Genomic DNA, 25,977 nt, shown 5'->3' with positions numbered 1-25,977 from the left:
CTAAGCGTGGATTTCCTAGGCAATTTCGGCAGAAGAATTTTAATACAGAAAACAGTATTTCAAAAAGATAGATAGTATAATTCAATAGCAAATAGCAGAGAAAAAAGCACTAACATCGCTATATAATTGAAAAAAAAAACACCAATAAATAACGTTATTCTAACCGTTATTACTTGTTTAATCAAAGCGTTTTCCGAACAAGTTTAATTAAATTCTACAATCCAAGAACACGTTTGCAGAGGCATAGACAGCGTTTTCAGCACTCAGAACAGTCAGTTTTGTCCCCCCCCCCTCCCTCCACCATCACTGCTATAATGTCAAGAAAAAAACGAAAAAACTCAGTTTGGCACCTTCAGAGGTTGTACCCGGGGACAGCCCGCCCCCCCCCCTCTTAACCCGTAGCTACGCCACTGCACTTTTGATATCACTAATGCCAGGTACAAGCTGAATAAACAGGGTTGTCTTTGGGCATATTCAACCACAAAGTAAAAACATTTTCAAGAAAAAAAATCACCTAAAAAGGCTTGTTATAGCGATTTTGAAATCTTGTATCTGCAGCAATCTCTTAGCAAAGTAGTTTTATTTAAATGAACATTACCAACAACGACATCTTTATTCGATAACACTAAAACAATCCTGAAAAACACCACGGGTCTGCTTTTTTTCTTTTCTTTTGCATGGAGACATAGACACTTTCGCATGGTATAATATATCTCCCTATATATTGATTAAAGTTTGGAGTAAAATTTCGCAAGACGTTATAATATCTTTGAAACAGCCCATTCCGTTCCCACCTTGGTTGTCTTGCTCCATTTTCCAAATTGCTCCACTTCAAAAACTGAGTACATTCATGGGGTTACTACGAGTAGAATATTGGAGACTCCTCTAAGGGAAGATTGATTTGTCAAATCGTAAATTCATCAAACCCAAGGACATCACCGGGAAATTTTACCGTGAGGGAGGACTTCACGGGGGGGGGCAGTTTTCCAACGAATAAGTCTTATGTTAATAGATAAATTAATTTAAATATGCTAATAGACAGTATAGCACGGGACCAAATACACATAGGTCTAGACCTGAAAGCGAATTTTATTATTCTTTATTTTTCAAATAAGGTGGGGGATCGCCCCTTGGCCTCTCCTCAGTGGCACACATAGTAAAACTGCAACAAACTGGTGAGTTGTGGCAAACTAGGTCAAAAATCAATAAATTTTGAAGCAGACGAGCCTAGGGTCCCTTTCCGTACATGTCAGATTTGATCTATCGGGTTTATTAATTTGCTGTATGAAACAATACTCTTGAAAATTATAAAAAAAACTAACTGCAAAAACAGTTATAAACTCAGAAGAACGAAAGCAAAATAAAAAAAAAGAGTTAAATAGTATCAGTAAACAGTAAAAAAACAGATCAATAGAATCAATCGGTTTGTACGTGACCTGTAACAAAAATGCACGTCAATACAAACGATCCCTTACGTCAATGTGCAATATCCCGAAATCCAATATTTCACATACATTGAATTGCCAAGTTCAAAAGCCAGAAATTTTTCCTGATCATTTTAGAAAATAATCATATGACTTTAAAAAAAATGACAGTGATCGATCGATTAGCATGCACCTGCTTATTGTTAGCAAAAAGTCGAATAAAAACAGCCTACAATTCCCCTTTTTTCACAACTCAAGGCCTTTTTTTATGCATAATTTGGGTGACTGCCCGACTAGTGGTTAATGGAAAAGATCTACAAAAAACGGCCTAGATGGAAAAATATAACTTTGTTTCGAAATGTACATGTCTGAAAGGTATATGATAAATTAAGTCCCAAGGGATAGAATCACAAAATTCATCTCTTAAAGCCCAAGTGAAAGCTATTTTATAAAATTTGTAGAACGTTTGGGAAAACGGGGCAGAAGTATGCTGAAAAAATTATGAGATAAAAAAGTAGCTGTAACGGAACACTGGTGTTTTTTTAGTAATTGCAATTGGAAGCAGCTAAAAACATTAGTGATAGGTTTGGCTTTGAGTTGGGAGTTGAGCAAGGTTGCGTTTTACGCCAGCTGTGGCTTTGGAAGGAGGGATAGAAGTGAATACAGTAAAAGCTAAAAGGCAGAGAAATGTGTAAAGAAGCTCTGATGTTTATATAGTTAAAATTTGAAATAGTTCGAGGTTAGTAGTTTGTTTGGATTGGGGTCGGGAGTTGAGCAAGGTTGTGTTTTGCGCCAGCTGTGGCTTTGGAAGGAGAAGTGTAAGTGAATACAGCTAAAGCTAAAAGGCAGAAATGTGTAAAGAAGCTCTGATGCTTATATCAATTAAAATTTGGAATAGTTCGAGGTTAGCAGTTTGTTCTGATTGGGGTCAGGAGTTTAGCAAGGTTGTGCTTTACCCCTTCTAAGGCTTTGGAAGGAGGGATGAAGGTATATGCAATAAGCCTTAAAGGCAAAGAAATGTGTTCAAAGGAGCTCTGGTGTTGATAGCAATTGCAGCTTGAAGTAACTTGAAAGAGATCAGATCATACATGAAGTTGAACGCGTTTGTGGAGGTAACGCAAGATTTGAAAATAGTAGGCCTACATTGAGTTGCTTTACTAAACTAAGATTTCCAATGTTTACAAGTTGGAAGAATCAACTAGGAATCCTTCAGGGATAGTGTCTGAGCCCCGGAGTACTCAACGAAAATCTTAGTTTCCGCGTTTCGCGGCATTATTAGCTGTGAATTATCTCCAAACGATGTAAGGCAAGCAGAAAATGTTAGCCAGTTCAAGAGTAGGCTGGAACGCTACCATATGGGGTTAATAATGTTTAACCCCCCGTAATTTAATGATTAATTTAATTCTGTTGTCTTTAGTTTTGTTATCTTTCGTTTTAGTTTTCTTATCTTAGCTTTAAAAGTGAAGTTATGATTATATAGTAGATTGTAAGGATTAAAACAACCCAATGGGTTTCCAAAGAGGTTGTTGAAAGCGGATATTAGTGTCGTTTTGTTAATAAATTTATTTTGTCACACGGTCCGAAAATTGATAACTATTATTTTTTAGACTAGATTTAAATTGTTACTGTTCTATTAGCTGGTACCCATGCGAGAAGTCAAGTTTGATTAATGCTAGTGAAATAAAACAAAATAGGATGAAAACATTATAGTTTAGAAACAAATTCGGGCTATATATTTGCACATTAGGGGGGGGGGGTTGGTAAAGCATAGCATATATTAAATACGTAACCTAACCTGGGTACCCTATTAACCCCTAAACCCCCCAAAAAATTAGTTTAAACATTGTAAACGCAGTGACAAACCACGCTTTGCAATCCATTTATCTAATGACAGATACCCGTTTGACTGGTTTGCTTTAGCATTTCCCTATAAACTATATCGCATGGGTACCAGCTAATAGAACAGTACCTTTAAATTTTCAATAGTTGAACTGTAAAATACATAAAAGTATAAATTTGGTTGGTAGACTCGAGAGTCTTTTGGCTTAATTCCCATATAGCAATTTTGATGATTCTAAAAAAGTCAATGGAGTGGCTTAAAAATTTACGCCACGTTCCCCCCTCCCCACGTATAAGCTTACACAATGGCCAATAAAATGCAGAAAAAGAAACAGAATAACACTTTGATCTAGGAAGTAGTTTCTGAACTTCAAAGAACAACGTGAAGTGTCCTAAGGCACTAGCACCTACGGCACTACGGCACTAACGGCACTTACAATACTTGCAGATGAGGGTAACAGGAGTTGTAGACCCTTTCTAGAAACCGAATATACATTATCAAGATCTAAACTCATTGATGTTCAACATATTGCACATTTCTCATGAAAACCAATTTTTTAATATATGCACCCATCTTTTTAATAAATCATCTTTATTTATCTATTAAATCATCTTTTTACCAAATTGCACCCATCTTACTTAAGGACAAGAAGGAGTGAGCTCCCCTTCTTCAAAATCCCCCCCTTAAAAGACGTTCAAACGCGAGCGTAAAGCTAAGCTAAGATAGAAGATGGTATATTTTCCCACCCAGCTGGTCAGCTGCGTCCTTAGGTTGCGTAAAAAAAGTCGTCAGTTGCGTAAAAAACTCATGTCCCGCCCTATTTGTAGGAAAAAATGAATTCTTGAATACCTTATTTATAATCTATTATCGTAATTAAATAAAAAAACAAGTTTTTTTAGACTGAAAGTAAGGAGCGACATGAAAACTTAAAACGAACAGAAATTATTCCATATATGAAAGGCACTGTCCCCTCCTCAACGCCTCGCTCTTAACGCTAAAGTTTTTTTTTGTTTTAAAAAATAGAGTTGTGAGAAAGAGTCAAACTTTAGCGCAAAGAGCGAGGCGTTGAGGAGAGGACAACCCCTTTCATATACGGAATAATTTCTGTTCGTTTTAAGTGTTAATGCGGCTCCTTACGTTAAGTTAAAAAATTTGTTTTTTAATTGAATTTCTGAACGTTTTTTTAAATTAATGCAGGTTTTGGTTTTGGCTCATCGTACATGATAATTAAAACGAAATTTGCATATTAATTTTCCTTTTTTTTGGCTAAATTGCTTTCTCGAAAGTTGTTTAATTATATTTACGTACGTTTTTATTAGTAATAAATATACCTAACTTACGAATTAACTTACGTAACGAACTTCTATATTCGTATAGTTTTATTACGTATATTAAGGGGGTTAGCCCCCCTAGTCAATACCTCGCTCTTTATGCTGAAGTCGAATTTTTTCCAATTCTCAATTTGTTCCAATTCTTTAAAAATAGCCGCTTAATCACAAAGGCCGTCAATTAGACTAAACAGCCCTTATGAATATACTAAAAAAAACTTTAGCGTAAAGAGCGAGGTATTGACTAGGGGCCGAACCCAATCATATACGTAATAATTTCTGTTCGTTTTAAGTTTTAATGTCGCTCCTTACTTTCAGTTAAAAAAAAAAAAATATTGAATTTCTGAACGTTTTTAAATTAATGCAGGTTTTGATTTTGGCTCACCGTAAATTAATAATTAAAACAAAATTTGCATATTAATTTTACTGTTTTTGGCTAAATGGCTTTCTCGAAAGTTGTTTAATTTTATTTACGAACGTTTTTTATTAGTAATAAATATACGTAAATTACAAATTAACTTATTTAACCAACTTCTATATTCGTATATTTTTATTACGTATATTAGGGGGTTTCAACCCCCCCCCCCTAGTCAATACCTCGCTCTTACGCTAAAGTTCCAATTTGTTTTCCAATTCTTCAATAATGACCCCTTAATCACAAAGGCCGTTAATTAGAATAAATAACTCTTATGAATATACTAAAAAAAAACTTTAACGTAAAGAGCGAGGTATTGACTAGGGGCCGAACCCAATTATATACGTAATAGTTTCTGTTCGTTTTAAGTTTTGATGTTGAAAAGTTTTCAGTTGAAAAGTTTTTCAGCTGAAAACCTCTTATTTTTATTTAATTTCCGATCGTCTTTTGAATAATGCTGGGAAATCAGGCACCCCCTTCATAGCAATGTCCCTTCCCCCATGAAAACTTTCTCCATGGAAATATCGTCCCAAGCAACCCCCGATCCACCCCCGCCCCACTACCAGAAAAGATCCCCCTGAAAACGGCTGTATACTTCCCAATAACCAATACTATATGTAAACATTGGGCAAAGCTCATAACTTGCAGCCCTTCCCCCGGGGACTCTGGGGGATTAAGTCATCCTCAAAGACATAGTTATTATATTTTTTGACCATGCTGAAAAAATGGCTATCTCAAAATTTTGATTGGGTGACTTTGAGAAAAAAATCAGCGTGGGAGGGGGCCTAGTTACCCTCCATTTTTTTGGTTACTTAAAAAGGGCACTAGAACTTTTAATTTCCGTTTGAATGAGCCCTCACACGATATTCTAGGACCACTGGGTCCATACGATCACCCCTGAAAAAAAAACACACATCCGTCATCTTTCTTCTGGCAAAAAATATAAAATTCCACATTTTTTGCAGATAGGAGCTTGAAACCTTTAACAGTAGGGTTCTCTATTGCGCTGAATCTGACGGTGTGATTTTCCTTAAGGTTCTATGACTTTTAAGGGGGGTTTCTTCCTTTTTTCGAAAATAAGGCAAATTTTCTCAAAAAATTAAACAAGAGAAACGGGTTTTAATTTCTATAAACCAGTGAATACAAATAGAAATAAACGGAAATAAACGTTTCCAGAGATCACAAGTTGTAAAAGAAATAAACGTGTCCAGAGATCACAAGTTGTAAAAGAAATAAAACGTTTCCAGAGATCACAAGTTGTAAAAGAAATAGATTTTTTAAAACATAGCCTTTTGTATTCACTGCTTTATAGAAATTAAAACCCGTAATTTTTTGTAAATGGAAAAGCAGTGTGGTCTAAGAAATTATTTACAAATTTTCTCAGGCACGTATATTTTGATGGGTAAGACTAAACTTGATGAAACTTATATATTTGAAATCAGCATAAAAATCTGATTCCTTTGATATACCTACTGGCATCAAAATTCCTTTTTTTAGAGTTTCGGTTACTATTGAGCCGGGTCGGGTCGCTCCTTACTTACAGTTCGTTATCACGAACTGTTTGATCCCAGAAACACTCAAGAAGTCTGATCTGTGTGATCTTAGAAAAACCGGTTTATCTTTCGCATTCGGTCTAATCAGCTTAATCTCAGTGAGAGAAGCCATGACGCAGGTATATTTTAATTAGATATTTAATATATAGTGGTTAGGTATTTAACATAATGCGTTCTAGGCGGCCTAGTTTCCATAATCTTCTGTTGTAGTTTCCATAATTTTGTTAATAAAGTAATATATTTTCATCATATTTGGTGTATTCATTATGATTGACCTAAATGCACTTATTGAGTGTTTGGGGATATTTAACAACTACCTATAAATATATATATATATATATATATATATATATATATATATATATATATATATATATATATATATATATATATATATATATATATATATATATATATATATATATATATATATATATATATATATATATATATATATATATATATATATATATATATATATATATATATATATATATATATATATATATATATATATATATATATATATATATATATATATATATATATATATATATATATATATATATATAATAAACATTATATATAACTATTGTATAATATTTATGCCGTGGGTTTTCATTGGAGGTAGAAAATAGCTAGTTTTAATACGATGGTTACTTGTACCTGCTTGCTCGCTCAACCACCTTTGCAACCTGTCTATTCTTTCTTCGCAATAAGATCTTAAATGTTGCGCAAAATGTTCAACTGCGCAGGCGAATACTTTCTAAATCGAAGACATTGCCAAGCAGGGACAGTTATTTTGCTCATTTATAATATAGCAAATTAAGGTTAACTAACGATTCAGCAAATCATTAGTTATACCATAGTGCTTAATTACGAAACAGGTAAAATGCCTATAAATGAAGCTCCTACTTTAACCACAAATGTCTTTACCGCACTTATAACCACATAACTATACTTTTAAGTTTCAAATATAGTGAAAAATAATGGTAAATAAATATAGAGACGATATATCACAAATGAATTTGTGCATGATCATCACCCAAGGGGAAGCACACTTTCAAAAATTGCGTGCACCATATGGTTGCGGTTCAAGCGTGGTGGAGGTGGGCCACGCTTAGCACAAATAGTGCCATGCGTGGTGCAGAGAAGCGCAGCGGGGCGGAAGTGCTCCATGCACGGCAAAAAAGCGGCACTCCTAAAATAGTGGGGAGGCCCTCGCACCTAGCCGTGGGAATTTAAAACATCTAAACAAAATTAAAATATGTAAAGCATCGAACCGGGGTTTAACCCAGAGGTTGTGCCTGATATAATCGTGACGAGCGGATAGCTACCGGGCCTATATTCCCGAGAATGTCTAAATATGGAAAGCCAATCCAGACCGCGGCTAGAAAGTGCTCCAGCCTAGTCGTTTTCTAGCGCCAAATTCATTTTAGTGACAGAGTGTACTCAATCTACAAACACCACTTTTTTCTCGTCAATGTCTAACTCCCATATTGTTTATAACATGAATTAATTGGGTGAAAATTACAATCACAAGAACAAAAACTAGCGCCAAATTCATTTCAGTGATAGAGTGTACCGAGGGCAGATCCAGGATTTTTTTTGGGGGGGGGGGTTAATAATTTTTTAATCAGTTTTCGACTAATTTTACTGATTTTTACCTAGGTTTTACTAATTTTCGACTTATTTTCGACTCGGTCAAATATTTTTTTTTGGGGGGGGGGGTCAGACCGGGTTTTCCCCCTCCCCTGGATACGGCCTTAGAGTGTACTCAAGGTTTTAAGACAATCTAGAAGCATCACTGTTTTTTTCTTTTTTTGGAAAATGTCCCTAACTCCCATTTTGTTTATAAAATGAATAATTGGATGAAAATCGCAAATTTGATGTAAATAGTCAAATCCAGCAGCACTGAACATAGTTGAACAAAGGATTATGTTTCGGGAGAATTGGCGCTTCAGAATGGGAGGGGGAGGTATAACTGTTGGAAATGCATGGAAAACATATGAAACTATAGGGATAAAGGCTTCTTTCCATCGTTTTATTGTTGGATAAAAGTTTTTGTTGGGACGGCGGGCACAGAATTGTTACCTAACAATTCGCAGAAACATAATAATTTGGCGAAAAAATAAAAAAATTAAAAATGCAAGCTTGAAAGTAAGGCTTGAAAACTTCAGTGATTGTTTGTGGGCGAGGGGCAGAGGCGGTTTTAGGAGGTGATATCTGCCCCAGGCACAGAAATTTTAGTGGCACAAAATTTCAAATAAGTAAACTAACGGTTACAACCATTTTATAAGTTTTGAAAATTTACTTTTATTGAAATAAAGCAGAGGGCGCAGTTAATAAATAAAAAAATGGATAAATTATTAACTAATTAATAAAATAAAATAAATAAAAATTAAAATAAATAATTATTAAAATAATTAATAATAAAGAAATAATTTAAATACGAAACAAAAAATAATTAAAAGTACATTATTAATTAATCAATAAATCGAAATAATTTTATTAATGAATGAAAATTTTGTTAAAATTTGGCCTAAAAATATTGTGGGAGACAGGGGAGGGGGGGTGCTAATCAAGATTTTACCCTGGGCACAAGAGGCCAGACCCACCAATGACCAAGGGGACCTCAAAGTAGCAAATAATAATCGGTGAAAACGCAGGTTAGAATAGCCGAAAAAAGTTTTTGTCTCCAACAGTCGAAAAGGTTTTTGTCTCCAGTTTGTTAGAAGAAGTTTTGTTCCCAATTTGTCCTGAAGTTTTGTCAAGAAATATTAGCAGTCCTTAATTGTCTGCCAACGAAATTCTGCTTTATCATTCCGCTTGGCTGCAACATCCGGTTTTGAATATTGCGCTTCAAATCCTCCAACTAATTCTCTTTAATAAAATTTTCTCAAATTTTCAATTTGTCATAGAAATTCTTTAAAAATGTTATTTAACATTCTTTGAATGTTATTTAACGTAAGAATGTTATTTAACATAAATGTTATTCAACAGCCTCCCCCCCCCCCTAAGAGATGTATAACCGATTGTAACATGGCACCCATAAGGGTGGGGGCAGGGGGCGCTAGCCACCCTCCTGGCTGAATGACGCTGCCTTATATTTTTATATTTGTGTTTTGAGATTCCAAATATACAGCTTTGGAAGTGCCGATTAGACCTGGTAAGTCCCCCCCCCCTGAAATTCAGCTTATGGGCGCCCATGGATTGTACTGGTTATAAAGGAATAACTGAACAAAAACCGAATTTGAAGCATTGATTAAAACACGCAATATGCAAATCAAGAGAAATAGATCAACTTTCGATAAAATGGCAAGGTACCTTTGTTATGACACACTTCGATGCAAATAACAGCTGAACTTGCATAGAGGTGAACGATCTACTAGTTTCAAAACAAGTCTCTTAAAGGTCATGAACTGTGAGGGGTTGCCAATCTTTAAAAATCCTGGCACAAGCCACGAATAGGGGAATTGTGCCACACAAGGCGGGAAGATTCACAGCATGGTGGAAGTATATCGTTATGTGGCGGGGAGTGTGCCATACGTCGTGGAACAAGTAATACTTAGATATTTACACCACGCGGGGGATAGAAAACCCCCCTGATCTGTCCAATTTACGTAATGATTGTGGAATACAGTCACAGTTAATGACCAAGAATCCAAAGGTTGGGGAAGGGTTCAGGTTAGATACAAATTTGCATTTTAAACTCGTAGACTATATATTTTGAATTCCTTTTCGGCCAAAGTTCATTATGCAACAAAATTCATGAAAATATTTCTTTTTTTGGGGGGGGGGGGGTAATTGATGTAGTAATTTTTTCAGAAATAAGGGATTTTAAAGAAAAACATTATGGTCAAGCTTTTAAGACTGACTTGGCATATTATGACGAATTGTTTAGTTAAATACTATTTATTTAGTTAATTGCTATCAAACAATTATTTAATTGCTTACTTATTTAGTTAAATTACGACGAAACACAATTCATGATGTTTAAAACATACAAATCAGCAGAGGACCAGTAATAGCATAATCATCCTGACATAGATAATTTCGGAGACCACACTGCCTTTTCATGACGATAAAATAAAAGTTCAAAATAGGGATAAAGTCCTTTTTAATAGACAGTGTATAGAAATTCACAAAAATACCAGATATTTCGGTCACATCTGACCGTCATCAGTAGTAAAACTAAGTAAAAACAATTTAAAACAAAAGTTTATATACGAAATCAAACACAACTACATATTGTTTAATTCTCTAATTCTTTTCAAAGCAAAGGCGGAAGCTAGCCTCTTTGACCTTCTTGGATTTGGTTCATTAGCGTTCATTTGGACAGAGGTTAACTACATTGGGTGAATCGAACTTTACTCTGTCAGATTTTAATAAATTATCATAGATAGAGTTCAGCCTAACTTCACCTGTATCCCGATTCAAAGCAATATTCTTGAATAAGATTTTCTTTATTTCAAGAGTTTCACGAAAATTTTGCTTTAAACCCCGATCCCTAGAAATCAAAGAGAGAATCTTGAACAAAATAAAATGGCCTGGAAAATTGAAAATATGTTCTGAAAGGGCTGAAGTAAAATCTTCAGACTTAGAATCTTGCTTTAAAGCCGAAGAAATAGAATCTTTATGTTGTAATAATCTCATTTCCAAATTCTGGTTAGTACGTCCCACATATGAGCTTCCGCAAGTACATGGGATCTTATAGACCCCACTTTGTTACCCCAATGAAGTTAGACCCTCCCCGGAATTTAGAAAACTACCCAAAGTATTATTACTCTTTAAAGTAGTATTATTCTGTCACTGGTATATGTGACCGAAATATCTGGTATTTTTGTGAATTTCTATACGCTGTCTATTAAAAAGGATTTTATCCCTATTTTGAACTTTTATTTTATCATCCTGACAGTATCCTGTTTTAAGTATCTTAAATATTTAGTTATTCGAAAGAAAATAAAAAAAAAATACCAGAACAATTACAAATTTGATTAATAATGCTGCTAGGGTGAGGCCAAGGGTGTTATGAACCCTCTCCTATTTATTCTCAAGTTCATAAAATACGCACGAAATACGGAACAATTTCTTGAAAAAATGGTAAAAATAAGGAATTGCGGTAGTCCTAAACTCCCCCTTAGCGGGAGTTTATCAAAATTTTGATGTCTTTATTCATAAAAAGACAATAACTATGATCAGATGTCATGCGGATAACGGTGTCATGACCCCTCCCATTGGTCTTAGGTTCATATACTGTGATTAGAGTGAGGACAAGGGTCCTCACTCTACTAGTATTCGCAAATTTATCAAATACCAATTTAGCAAATTTATTACACATACCATGCACGGAACAATATCTTTAATATATGGTTTTTGAGGGGGCTTTGACTTCTCCCTTTAAGAAAATCCTTGGATCTGAATCAATTCTTGAAAAATATTTCAAATGAAACTGAGTCAAAATACCTTTGTTAATTACCCTGAAGGGGTAATGAAGCACCATGAATGCAAACCTCCGAAACACGCGTAACCACACCTCCACTATGTCGAGCTCCCTCGGAGATGAGTGGCAATGCCACTCATGTTGCTATGTATGCCACTGAAGAAGTGTGCCACTGTTGCGATGTGTGTCACAACCGATGTATGCCACTGTGGCATGCTTCTTTTAAGCGTGAGGCGTGCCACATGGTGGAAACAATTGTCAAAAGTAAGCAATCCGTCAAATAACTTTGAAACGAATAACTGTTAAAATCTATAAGCCAAAGTTGAATGATCTAAGGAATTTCAAAACAGACACCTTAGAGGTTACGAACTAAGATTGCCTTAATGATTCTGGAGCATAGTATTTGTTGATTACTGGAAATTTTTAGTTTGGGAACCGTAAGCGACAAGCAAGTGAAAATGGAGTAGATGCAGGGAATAGGCCCTATTAGTGGTGTGGTTTTGAAAATATTATACATCATTTGTAAATGGGGGAACTCTTACGGTTGGACAGAGGAGATTTCCTAGGTCAAAAGATCTCGACATTGACGTCAATTCCTAAGAATTTATAGGGCAGGGGAATTAAATTTGCCAGTATCTAGGAGGGAAGGGGTGCAAATTTGCTGTTTATAAAAAATGTTCGATAAAGATTCGAAAAAGACATTTTCTAATGAAAATATCCCAAAGAAATTATTGTTTTCAAATCTAGGACGATCTAGGAGGGAGCAGAAAAATCTGGGGATGGGCAAAAGCCCCCAGATTCCCCCTCCAAATTGAAGCCACGGAATCAAGGATCGGCCGAAGAGTTTAGTCGGGTATTACCCAATCAAAGATCGAGTTTAAGTCAAAATATTATATTCATTCTGTAATGATCTTTTTTTTAAATCTTTTCAATTAGACACATTTAGGTTTTTTATGCTAATGTCTTTTTTATTAATTTAATATCTCAAAAGAATTCTCAACACATACTAGCAGCACAAGATAACCAAAAAATCCATCCGCGACAAGACGGGTCAGCCTCTTGTGACAAATGTCCCAAGAGTTCACCGATGGAGATACCTTGGCCACGTACTACGTAAGGACAATCCCCGGCTACTGAATGAAGCGCTCCACTGGCAACCGTCAGGTTCACACCACAGAGGAAGACCTAGAACTATGCACCGAACGTACTAGACAGATCTGCGAAACCTGAAAACCTCAATCTAGCCTCAGTGGTAGGATATACTGGCAGCCAGTGTTGCCAGTTCCTTGGTCTAAAGTTGCGCTGCCTAAAAGTGAAAATGTGCCGAAAGCTTCATTTTTCTACTGAAAATGCGCCAAATGAATGATTTCCCCCCTCAAAAAATCCACTGATTCGAAAAATTCAATGCGCAATGGCCTCAAAAAAGGGCAAAAATGGCACAAATGCGCCCCATATGGTGACTCTGCTGGCAGCAGCAAACCTGCGAGAAGATTGGCGGATTCTTCCTGATGCCCTTGGTATCTCTAGAGGCACAGGCGGATCTAAGATCTAAGGTAAAGACATCTACTTTATTAATTAGATAAACTATTTCCAGAACTAGAACATTAGTGGTTGCTAAAACATAAGAATTTTTAAACCTTTTTGGTCTCAAGCCCGTTACAGTCTAAATCGCCTTTTTGCTTTTGGAAAAACTGCGGAAAGCCGTGGGATGGTCACCCGGCTTTTCTGTGCACTATTCTGTTTTATGAAAGAAACAAACTATTTCCTTATTTTATTTATTATAATATCTTATTTACTAATTATTTATTATAAATAAACTATCTTTAAAAAATTAAACTTTAAAATAAATAAAATAAATAAATAAATCAAAATAAATTTGAAATAAAATGAAATAAATAAACTATTTCCAGAACCAGAACATTAACGGCAGCAAGTTAACATAATTAAAAGTTAAAAAGTAGTAGCAGTCTTTTAACGGAAAAGTTCAAAAAGTTGTATTTTAGAACCTTACGGGATTCTATATTGAAGTTTTTTTGTCGTAAATTTATTGGTTGAATAAATTGATTGATTGATTGATCATAGGGTAGTCCACGCGGAATAAATTGACTGTTTGATTGATTGCTTGGTAATCCCCTGCTTAGTTTTTGATTTTTGGATTTTTTTCTTCTTTTTTTTTATGTGGATCATTGTATCTTAAGATTTTTTTTTTCCTTGTTTATTTTTATTTGTTTTCTCTTGTGTTGAGTCTCTTAAAGGTGTTAAGTCTCTGATGTTGAAATGTTTCTTTTTTTAATGCATTTGTTTCAATTTTGTTTCTCCCCTGTTTTTTTCCTGGCCATAGGGCCTTACGGGGGAGTTTATATTGAAGTGTATTTTGTTGAGTTTATTGATCGAATAAATTGATTGATTGATTAATCGTATCAGTTACGGAAGCAGAGGCTAAAAAAGTACCCCCTGAAATAAATGCCTGGGCAGGGGCGGATCCTGGACTTTTTTTAGGGGGGGGGGGCAAAATAGGTTGATCCGATAAACTTGCGTGAGCAGCAAGTTTAATTAACGCAAACTTGCTTTAATTAAGTAAATTAAACTACTTTAGACGACGTTGGGGGTCGAGCGCCCCCAAGCATTTTGAAAAATATTAGAACCGTCAATTCTTACATTTAGGTGAGCGGGGGCTTCCAGACAGTTTCATGAGTACCAGTGCTGCCGTGCACTCATCCATAACTTGAGCAGAGGAGCCATTTTCTGTTTCCATTTCGGAGTCATTCACCGGGCGACGTTTACGATTACTGAAAAATTGACAAAATGTAAGTATCAGTGCATAAATTCTTTTATCACTTGCCCCGGGCGCAGAAATTTTAGTGGCGCAAAATTTCAAATAAATAATCCAAGTCATTTTGTAAGTTTTGAAATTTTTTTTTAGCTGAAATATAGTAGGGGGCGTAATTAAAAAAAGAAAAAAACACTAAATTATGAATTAATAAAATAAAATAGATTATCAATTAATAAATAAAAACAAATTCAAAAATACAAATAATTAAATTAACATAATAATTAAAAAAAATTGTTAATGAATGAAAATTTTGTTAAGATTTGGCCTGAAAATTTTCGGGGGACAAGGGGAGGGCCTAGTCAAGATTTTGCCCCGGGCCCAAAAGAGGCCGGAACTGGAACTGTTTATTGGGGGGAATATATTTCACGACCTCAAAGTCAAATAGAAGATTCTCCTGTTTTCAACCATACTTAATGTTAAAATGCTACTGCCTTATATAACGATAAAGCAAGTAGGCACATAGCGTCCGAAATCATAAGCGGTTAAAAATGTCCACATTTTCTAATGTTTTCCCCGTGTAAGAGGGGCATACCCTCTGTGTTAGTGCCTGTGACTTGCCTGGTGATATCTAACAAGACCGAGAAATTAAAAATACAGATTAAATCAGTGATGTTTCTAAGCAGACCTTTGGAAAGATGCAACAATCTCCAAATTGATTTATGTTTATCATTCTGCATAAATCAAAATGCAATCTTGACAAGTTCCCATTTGTTGCGTCAAGTAATACCAATGTCAGAATTGTCTAACTCGTGGCTTGTTCATTTGAGCCATTTACTTTTTAATGAAAATTTTCACATCTGGCCATCTGTTAATTTACTGCTTGTATTCATCCAAAAAAAAGAGAAAAAAAGAAGAAAAAGATCAAGAGAAGACTGTTTAACACTTTTATTATTTCTAAAGGTCGTTAATCAGCGTACGTGACAAGTAACACGTTACTTATTTTTACATATAGTGCAATCAAGGGGTTGCGCAATCAGACCGCATTCAAGATATTTTTCGGAGGGGGGGGGGAGATATATATCCAAAACAAATGTATAATGCAAAAAAAGTAACAAAAATAGAAAAAAAACTGTAAAACCTAGGAACTGGCTAAGAACGACAAAATACAAAACATAGGAATACCATAAAAATCTCGAAGCTCCCTCCTCCTAAATACGTCATGAGATCACCCTGGCCCAGTTTGAAAAAAGAAAAGAAAAGGAGGGTGATTTTTTTTTTCAAAAAACGTTACTGTTCTATTAGCTGGGCAACACGCGAAACAGCCACTCGAGAAAAGCAAACATCAAATAGGCATTACCCGGTAATCCCTATCTGACGCTGATTAAACAAGGAGTCTCTCACTCCGGGTACTATATTTAAACTGTAGTTGTTTGGGGTTTAGGGGGGAAAAGGTACCTAGGTTAGGTTATGTATTTAATATATGCTATGCTTTACCCCTACCTCCCTAATTTGCAAATATATAGCCAGAATTTGTTTCTAAACTATTATACTTTCATTGTATTTTTTTTTATTTCATTAGCATTAACCAAACTTCACTTCTCGTGTGTTGCCCAGCTAACAGAACAGTACCAAAATAGTAAATATTTGGCAAAGATTCCTAATTTTTTTAATGTCGCAAGAACAATATGGCACTCTTCTAGCGTAACCCCTTCCCCTGGAGCAATGCCTAACTTCTTTATTATTTTTTTTTCTTAAAAATTTTTCAACTCTTCGGGAATCAGCAAGAATTAATTTTACCTTTCAGCGCATCTGGAGATAAAATCTTCTTTTAAAGAAGTTTTATAAATATTCATGTTTCAAACATTTCCCACACTATTCATATGGTTCATTTATTTGCTGTTTTTGTCGTAAATACTTTCTAAGACCACACTGGCTATACATGACGTATGAAGCTAAGAGAGGAAAGGAAATAATAAATGATAAATAAAACCAAAAAAGGGTGATAAAACGAGGATTTTGTCAGCCAGTGGTAAAATGTGAAGACGAAAAACCAGCAAATATTTCAATATTTGCAAATAAGGACCTTCGCCAAGTTGTCAAGTTGTCCTCAGTGCTAAAAAAAAAGAAAAAAAAAATCTAACCTTTTAGAGCAAGACCGTATCCAGGGGGGGGGGGGGTTACCAGGGTTGAACCCCCCGCCCCCAAAATTTTTGACCGAGTCAAAAATTAGTAAAAACTTAGTAAAATTAGTCGAAAACCGAGTCGAAAATTAGTACCCCCCCCCCCCTGAACAAAATCCTGGATCCGCTCTTGTTTTAGAGTTCACTAGACAAGATCCGAACAAACACGCTGTTTGTGTTTGTTTTTGAACAAAACCGTTTTTGTTCGGATCTTGTCTAGTGAACTCTAAAAGGTTAGATTCTTTTTTTTTTTTTTTTTTTTTTTTTTTTTTTTTTTTTTTTAGCACTGAGGACAACTTGGCAGAAGTCCTTGTCGAAATATTTGCTGGTTTTTCGTCTTTAAATTTTACCACTGGCTGACAAAATCCTCGTTTTCTCACCCTTTTTTGGTTTTATTTATCATTTATTATTTCCTTTCCTCTCTTAGCTTCATACGTCTGTTTTTGTCATTCGCTTTTTTTTATTTGCTGTTGTTTATGGTTCATTTATTTGCTGTTTTGAAATCTTCACCTTTCAGATGCTATATTGTTGCAGCCATTCAAACTTAAAAAGTAATATTTTCTTAATTATGTATGCAAAACCGGGAAGGCGTCATAACATCGAACCATCAGGAGCACGAACGTCCGGAGCAGTACAAAATCCGTCATAACATCGACAAAAAATCCGTCAGAACCTCGAAACGTCTTAACATCAAAACTTTTAAAACTTTAGTTTTTTGGGGTTTAGGGGGAAAAGGTACCTAGGCTATGTTACATATTTAATATGTGCTATGCTTTACCCCCATCCCTCTGATGTGCAAATATATAGTCGAAATTTGTTTCTAAACTATTATATACTTGTTACTATTATATAAACTTATAAATTTTTTTGGATGTTATGACGGTTAGAGGTTCTGACGGTTCGATATTATGACGTTTCGTGCTTGTGACGGTTCGCCGAAATGGTAGCACCCCCGCAAAACCTACCTACCTGGTCCTTCGACAGTACCTAACAACCCGTCATAGCACTGTAGAAATCACCCATTCCGTTGAATGATTTCTCTCATATGTCTTCGTTATACGTAGGTAAAAACAGGTAGCATATTTTCATTTCTCTTACATATTTTCTTTATACATAAAACATTTTCAAAGTAATTAAAACTTAAAAAAGATATTATTTTATCTGGAAGCAAAAAAACAGAAACGATATTTCCATAATTTCCAACAATGTCCATATAATCCCATCCCCCATTCCCCTTTCTGGCAATTTGTCCCTTTTACCGGTACTAATTCCTGCACACCTGCCTGGTCCTTTGACACCACCCAACAACTGTCAAAGCACTTTAGAAATCATCCATTAAATTTCTAAATTTTCTCTCATGTCTTCTTTATATATACATAATGTCTATACATAGATCATGTCTTCTTTATATATAATATATAGATATTTTTCTAGCATTAAAATTTAAATTATAGATAATGTCTATATATAAATTATATATAGATCATGTCTTCTTTATAAATTATATACAGATATTTTTCTAGTTATTAAAATTTAAATTATAGATAATGTCCATATATAAATTATATATAGATCATGTCTTCTTTATATATTATATATAGATATTTTTCTAGTCATTAAAATTTAAATTATAGATAATGTTTATATATAAATTATATATAGATCATGTCTTCTTTATATATTATATACAGATATTTTTCTAGTTATTAAAATTTAAAATATAGATAATGTCCATATATAAATTATATATAGATCATGTCTTCTTTATATATTATATATAGATATTTTTCTAGTCATTAAAATTTAAATTATAGATAATGTCTATATATAAATTATATATAGATCATGTCTTCTTTATATATTATATACAGATATTTTTCTAGTTATTAAAATTTAAATTATAGATAATGTCCATATATAAATTATATATAGATCATGTCTTCTTTATATATTATATACAGATATTTTTCTAGTTATTAAAATTTAAATTATAGATAATGTCCATATATAAATTATGTATAGATCATGTCTTCTTTATATATTATATACAGATATTTTTCTAGTTATTAAAATTTAAATTATAGATAATGTCCATATATAAATTATATATAGATCATGTCTTCTTTATATATTATATATAGATATTTTTCTAGTCATTAAAATTTAAATTATAGATAATGTCTATATATAAATTATATATAGATCATGTCTTCTTTATATATTATATACAGATATTTTTCTAGTTATTAAAATTATAGATAATGTCCATATATAAATTATATATAGATCATGTCTTCTTTATATATTATACATAGATATTTTTCTAGTAATTAAAATTTAAATTATAGATAATGTCCATATATAAATTATATATAGATCATGTCTTCTTTATATATTATATATAGATATTTTTCTAGTCATTAAAATTTAAATTATAGATAATGTCTATATATAAATTATATATAGATCATGTCTTCTTTATATATTATATACAGATATTTTTCTAGTTATTAAAATTGAAATTATAGATAATGTCCATATATAAATTATATATAGATCATGTCTTCTTTATATATTATATATAGATATTTTTCTAGTCATTAAAATTTAAATTATAGATAATGTCTATATATAAATTATATATAGATCATGTCTTCTTTATATATTATATACAGATATTTTTCTAGTTATTAAAATTGAAATTATAGATAATGTCCATATATAAATTATATATAGATCATGTCTTCTTTATATATTATATATAGATATTTTTCTAGTCATTAAAATTTAAATTATAGATAATGTCTATATATAAATTATATATTGATCATGTCTTCTTTATATATTATATATAGATATTTTTCAAGTCATTAAAATTTAAAAAGTAAGATTATTTCACAACTCTGTAAGTGAAAAAAAAAAAAAAGAAACAATAAAAATTTTATTCAAAAAAATCTTGTTGTCAAAAAGTTATTGGCACAGGGTTGTCGGATAACTGCGCAAATTTGCAATAGAGCGTTGACTTCACGGAGCTTGACATTTTTCACGGAGCTTGACGTTGACTTCACGGAGCTAGATATTTTTCTAGTCATTAAAATTTAAATTATAGATAATGTTTATATATAAATTATATATAGATCATGTCTTCTTTATATATTATATACAGATATTTTTCTAGTTATTAAAATTTAAAATATAGATAATGTCCATATATAAATTATATATAGATCATGTCTTCTTTATATATTATATATAGATATTTTTCTAGTCATTAAAATTTAAATTATAGATAATGTCTATATATAAATTATATATAGATCATGTCTTCTTTATATATTATATACAGATATTTTTCTAGTTATTAAAATTTAAATTATAGATAATGTCCATATATAAATTATATATAGATCATGTCTTCTTTATATATTATATACAGATATTTTTCTAGTTATTAAAATTTAAATTATAGATAATGTCCATATATAAATTATGTATAGATCATGTCTTCTTTATATATTATATACAGATATTTTTCTAGTTATTAAAATTTAAATTATAGATAATGTCCATATATAAATTATATATAGATCATGTCTTCTTTATATATTATATATAGATATTTTTCTAGTCATTAAAATTTAAATTATAGATAATGTCTATATATAAATTATATATAGATCATGTCTTCTTTATATATTATATACAGATATTTTTCTAGTTATTAAAATTATAGATAATGTCCATGTATAAATTATATATAGATCATGTCTTCTTTTTATATTATACATAGATATTTTTCTAGTCATTAAAATTTAAATTATAGATAATGTCCATATATAAATTATATATAGATCATGTCTTCTTTATATATTATGTATAGATATTTTTCTAGTCATTAAAATTTAAATTATAGATAATGTCTATATATAAATTATATATAGATCATGTCTTCTTTATACATTATATACAGATATTTTTCTAGTTATTAAAATTGAAATTATAGATAATGTCCATATATAAATTATATATAGATCATGTCTTCTTTATATATTATATATAGATATTTTTCTAGTCATTAAAATTTAAATTATAGATAATGTCTATATATAAATTATATATAGATCATGTCTTCTTTATATATTATATACAGATATTTTTCTAGTTATTAAAATTGAAATTATAGATAATGTCCATATATAAATTATATATAGATCATGTCTTCTTTATATATTATATATAGATATTTTTCTAGTCATTAAAATTTAAATTATAGATAATGTCTATATATAAATTATATATTGATCATGTCTTCTTTATATATTATATATAGATATTTTTCAAGTCATTAAAATTTAAAAAGTAAGATTATTTCACAACTCTGTAAGTGAAAAAAAAAAAAAGAAACAATAAAAATTTTATTCAAAAAAATCTTGTTGTCAAAAAGTTATTGACACAGGGTTGTCGGATAACTGCGCAAATTTGCAATAGAGCGTTGACTTCACGGAGCTTGACCCAAGTATTCCAACCTCAATCCTTTTAATATTTTTGGTGAATTAAAGTTTACTTCCGCGGTTGGCACGATTGCCAAATTCTGTAAATAGCTTTTGAATTCGGCCTTGACATTTGCGGAAAAGCGTCCTACTAACCTATTCGTTTTCACCATGGTTTTTCGTTCTCAGGTAAATAACTGCAGGCTAGCGGTTATTTGATTAATGTCAATTCCTTATTTTGCGTTTGGGCCAATTTACAAATGGCTTTCACGTAACAAGACTAACTTGAGAAAACACATAAACGTACACACAATTTAAATACGTGTTATCGTTATACGTGTTAAATACCGTTATACGTTCGTATACGTTAATACGTGTTATCTTTATACGTGTTAAATACCGTTATACATTATCGTTATACGTTCGTATACGTTAGTACATGTTATCGTTATACGTGTTAAATACCGTTATACGTTATACGTTATCGTTATACGTTCGTATTCGTTAATAAATGTTATCGTTATACGTGTTAAATACCGTTATACGTTCGTATACGTTAATACGTGTTATCTTTATACGTGTTAAATACCGTTATACATTATCGTTATACGTTCGTATACGTTAGTACATGTTATCGTTATACGTGTTAAATACCGTTATACGTTATACGTTATCGTTATACGTTCGTATTCGTTAATAAATGTTATCGTTATACGTGTTAAATACCGTTATACATTATCGTTATACGTTCGTATACGTTAGTACATGTTATCGTTATACGTGTTAAATACCGTTATACGTTATCGTTATACGTTCGTATTCGTTAATAAGTGTTATCGTTATACGTGTTAAATACCGTTATACGTTAAATACGTGTTAAATACCACACTCAAGAAGTGAAGGTTAATCATAATGAAATATACCAAAATCTGATAAAAATATAATACTTTAGTAACAAAATTATGGAAACTACAACAAAGAATTATGGAAAGCATGCCGCCCAGAACGCATTAAATTAAATGTGCATTATATCCTACACACGAAAGAAGTCGGGTTTGGTTAATGCTAATTAAGTAAAATAAAATAGGATGAAATTGTAATAGTTTAGAAACAAATTTAGGCTATATATTTGCAAATTAGGGGTGGGGGGTAAAGCATACATATATTAAATGCGTAACCTAACCTAACCTATGTACCTTTTTTACCCTAAACCCCAAAAGACTAAAGTTTAAATATTGTAAACGCAATAGGAAATCACGCTTTGCGATCCTTTTATCCATTACAAATACCCGTTTGACTGGTTTCCTGTAGAATTTCCTTGTACAATCTATAGCGCTATGTAGGATATAATGCATAAGAAACTAAATGCCTAACCTAACCAACTCTATAGGCCCTATGTTAAATATTTAATTAAAATACACTTGAATAGTAGTTTATCTCACTCAGGCTAAGCTAATTATCTCCAATTGCAGACAGAGAAACCGGTTTTACTCAGATCAAGAACTTAAGTGTGGTCGGGATAACACGCAAGTACCTTTAAATAATTTTCAATAATGATTATTACCATTTGGGAGAGAAGAGCCCCCCTCCCCCCGCCTTCTCAAAATCTATAACTTTTCCACAATAACCTATAATGTTAATATATATATATATATATATATATATATATATATATATATATATATATATATATATATATATATATATATATATATATATATATATATATATATATATATATATATATGAATATATAATTATTGCTGTACAAACAGGGGGAAGAGTCCTAGTACTTCTCCCCCCTTAAATGTCGTTCTTGCTAGCGGTTTCTGGTCAAATTCATCCTATTACACGAGTATAATAAGTACACGAATAGAGTGAGGTAACCTCTTTTATAATATTATATATTTTCTGGAAAATTCAATTTCCCTCACGTGTCAAAATTATTGCAGGTTCAATGTCCAGCGCTTCCCTCTTCTTTTTTTTGCATGTTAACAAAAATAGATTCAATAACGAGAAAGAGAGAGGAATAATAAATCGATCGTTTTGTTTATGAGTAAACTCCATGTTAAAAAAAAAATTATATAAAAGAGTAAAATAATGAAAAAAATTTAACTAAAGCTCAAAATTATAGACTAAATCGTTGTCACAGATAGATCTAAAATGAATTCTATTGAAAGTTTTTTCTAATTCAAACATTTGATTTGCAGATAAAAGTGAAGGTTCTCATAAAGGTGTAACATATTTTTATCATTAAAATTGAGGTAAAATGTAGTTCTAAAGGTTAGGCATTCATAAAACAAAATCAAGTGGTCCACAAATCTGACTGAAAACTGAAAAGAAACACTCCATTTATACCCTGAATTTGGGGCATTAACAGATTTTCGAATCTAAGAAACGAAATTTTGTAACCAATATATTAATATATGTTTAATACGAATATTATATGATTTATACGTACAATTTTATGCGAATAACAATATAATGCTAAAATCCACTAACATAATTGATATTGAATAACTAATAATACGTACATTTTAATTTATATTTAATTAATGTTAGTATTATTACCTTCTATCTTTAAATGGGCGATAATTGTATTGAAAAAGATTCGATAATTTTTTCTGGAAATTGACACACTAACACTTTTTGGCTTTAAAAAATGAACTAGATTGGTTGACTTCAGGAAAATTCGTTTACACTAATAATTTTGGAAAGAAACAATTTTCATATGAACAACGTCCCATTCATATGCATTGCTTTAAAAGTAATAAATATATATATATATATATATATATATATATATATATATATATATATATATATATATATATATATATATATATATATATATATGCAATTTTTTTTAACAAGAATCCTTAAATCTACATTTTCCCTAGACTAGAGCAGATGGTTTTTGTATTGTTTATATCAGGCATGTTTGCAGAAAACACCAGAAATCGGCACGAATTCGGCCAGAAATTAAAAACTCGGCACGAATTCGACCAGAAAGAACACACCAGAAATCGGCAGTGCAGGACATGTATGCAGGAATTTGTATAGTGGAGTCTCCTCATTAGAAAAGAAAATACTCGAAATCGGCACATCTTACGAAAGTGTTAAAAAATTATAGATGAGCTAACTTTTGAGGTATGGAGGGGAATATGAACTGACCCCCACTACAAGCATGCCAGAAACTAATCAATCTGCAAATTATGATAAAGTTAACTGTAAATTTTTGAAAGTATTTGAGTATTTTTAAATATAACAATTCATTGCAGTTCTTATATCTGGAATTCTCAAGTTTACATTTTTAAAACGGACTGTTCAATAAGGCACAATACAGGGATTTGTATTAAGGGTTTCCAGATTAAAAAAATAACAAAGTCGGCATATTAACGTATATGAAGTTTATAAGAAACTAAAGGAAAGACTGGGACAAAATACACAAGCCCCATCCCCTTGCGTAGTTGCCTTCAGCCAACTATTCACACATCCATCTAAATTTAACTTAAATCTTAACTATTTTTAACTAACTACATTAAATTTAACTATGCAGAACCTAAAGAGTTTTTTGTAGTATTTTTAAAATATGGTACAAATTTTGAGATAGCCATTTTGTTCATCATAGTTGAAAGACCCAATAACTATGCCTTCGGGTATAACATGACCCCCTCCCCACAGCTCCAGGAGAAAGGTCCTTAAGTTATAAATTTGCCCATTGTTTGCGCATAGTATTTGTTATCGGGATGTATGCATGCATTTTCGGGTGGGGAAGGGGGACATTTTATGCTGGGAGCTTTCCCAAATGAGGAGGGAAGTATGCAGGGGGTGAACTTGTCAGGGAAATTTATACACGGGGGGAATTTGCCAGAATTATTATACAACATTTTTTTATGTCTTGCTTTCTCTTTTCCGTCTCAATTTTACGCGCAGAGTAGTTAAGAGTTTATGTCCGGGGTAAATCTTCATCGGGATCGATTTGTCTAGACGATGTTTCCGTGGGGAGGGGGTTTCTCCGTGGAGGTGAGGCCAGATTTCCTGGCATTATTTAAAAAACGATCAGAAATTAAATATAAAAAACAAGTTTTTTCAACTGAAAGCAAGGAGCAACATTAAAACTTTAAACAAATAAAACTTAAACAACTTTAAACAAATATATGAAGGGGGTTGTCTACTCCTCAACCCCTCGCTCTTTACGTTTAAGTTAGAATTTTGTATAAATTCTTTAATAACGAGTCCTGAAACACAATGGTCGTTTGATTGGAACAATAAAACGTTTTTTTTTTTAAATACTAAAAAAAACTTTAGCGTAAAGAGCGAAGTGTTGAGGAGGGGACAACCCCCTTTATATACGTAATAATTTCTGTCCGTTTTAATGTTGTTCCTTATTTTCAGTTGAAGAAACTTTTTTTTTTACTAGGAACAGCACTTGTATCACCATGCCACACTCCGGCGACTTTCACAGTATGCGTGGCGCATTTTCGTCATTTGCAGTGCTCGCCACCTGGTGTAATCGATCTCTGATAGT

The 25,977-nt window shown here is 32.3% G+C and overlaps 1 protein-coding gene across 3 annotated transcripts in view; it reads right to left on the bottom strand.

The window, feature by feature from the left end:
• LOC148943895 (zinc finger protein 704-like) overlaps positions 1 to 25,977 on the bottom strand; it is a 120,816-nt gene that overhangs the window by 73,850 nt on the left and 20,989 nt on the right. For all 3 annotated transcript variants that reach the window (XR_016142990.1, XM_089101638.1, XM_089101637.1), the window contains exon 3: positions 14,662 to 14,792. Coding sequence is in view for 2 of the 3 variants with exons in the window: in XM_089101638.1 (XP_088957764.1) it covers positions 14,662 to 14,792 (131 nt within the window). In the remaining variant the exon portion in view is untranslated. The remainder of the gene's footprint in view (positions 1 to 14,661; positions 14,793 to 25,977) is intronic.

The sequence above is a fragment of the Artemia sp. Qi Xiang Cuo genome, chromosome 15 (assembly GCF_049724085.1).
Source record: "Artemia sp. Qi Xiang Cuo chromosome 15, ASM4972408v1, whole genome shotgun sequence".
Lineage (NCBI taxonomy): Eukaryota > Metazoa > Arthropoda > Branchiopoda > Anostraca > Artemiidae > Artemia > Artemia sp. Qi Xiang Cuo.
The sequence above is the reverse complement of the archived record's forward strand: the minus strand, read 5'-3'. Positions and strand labels throughout refer to the sequence as shown.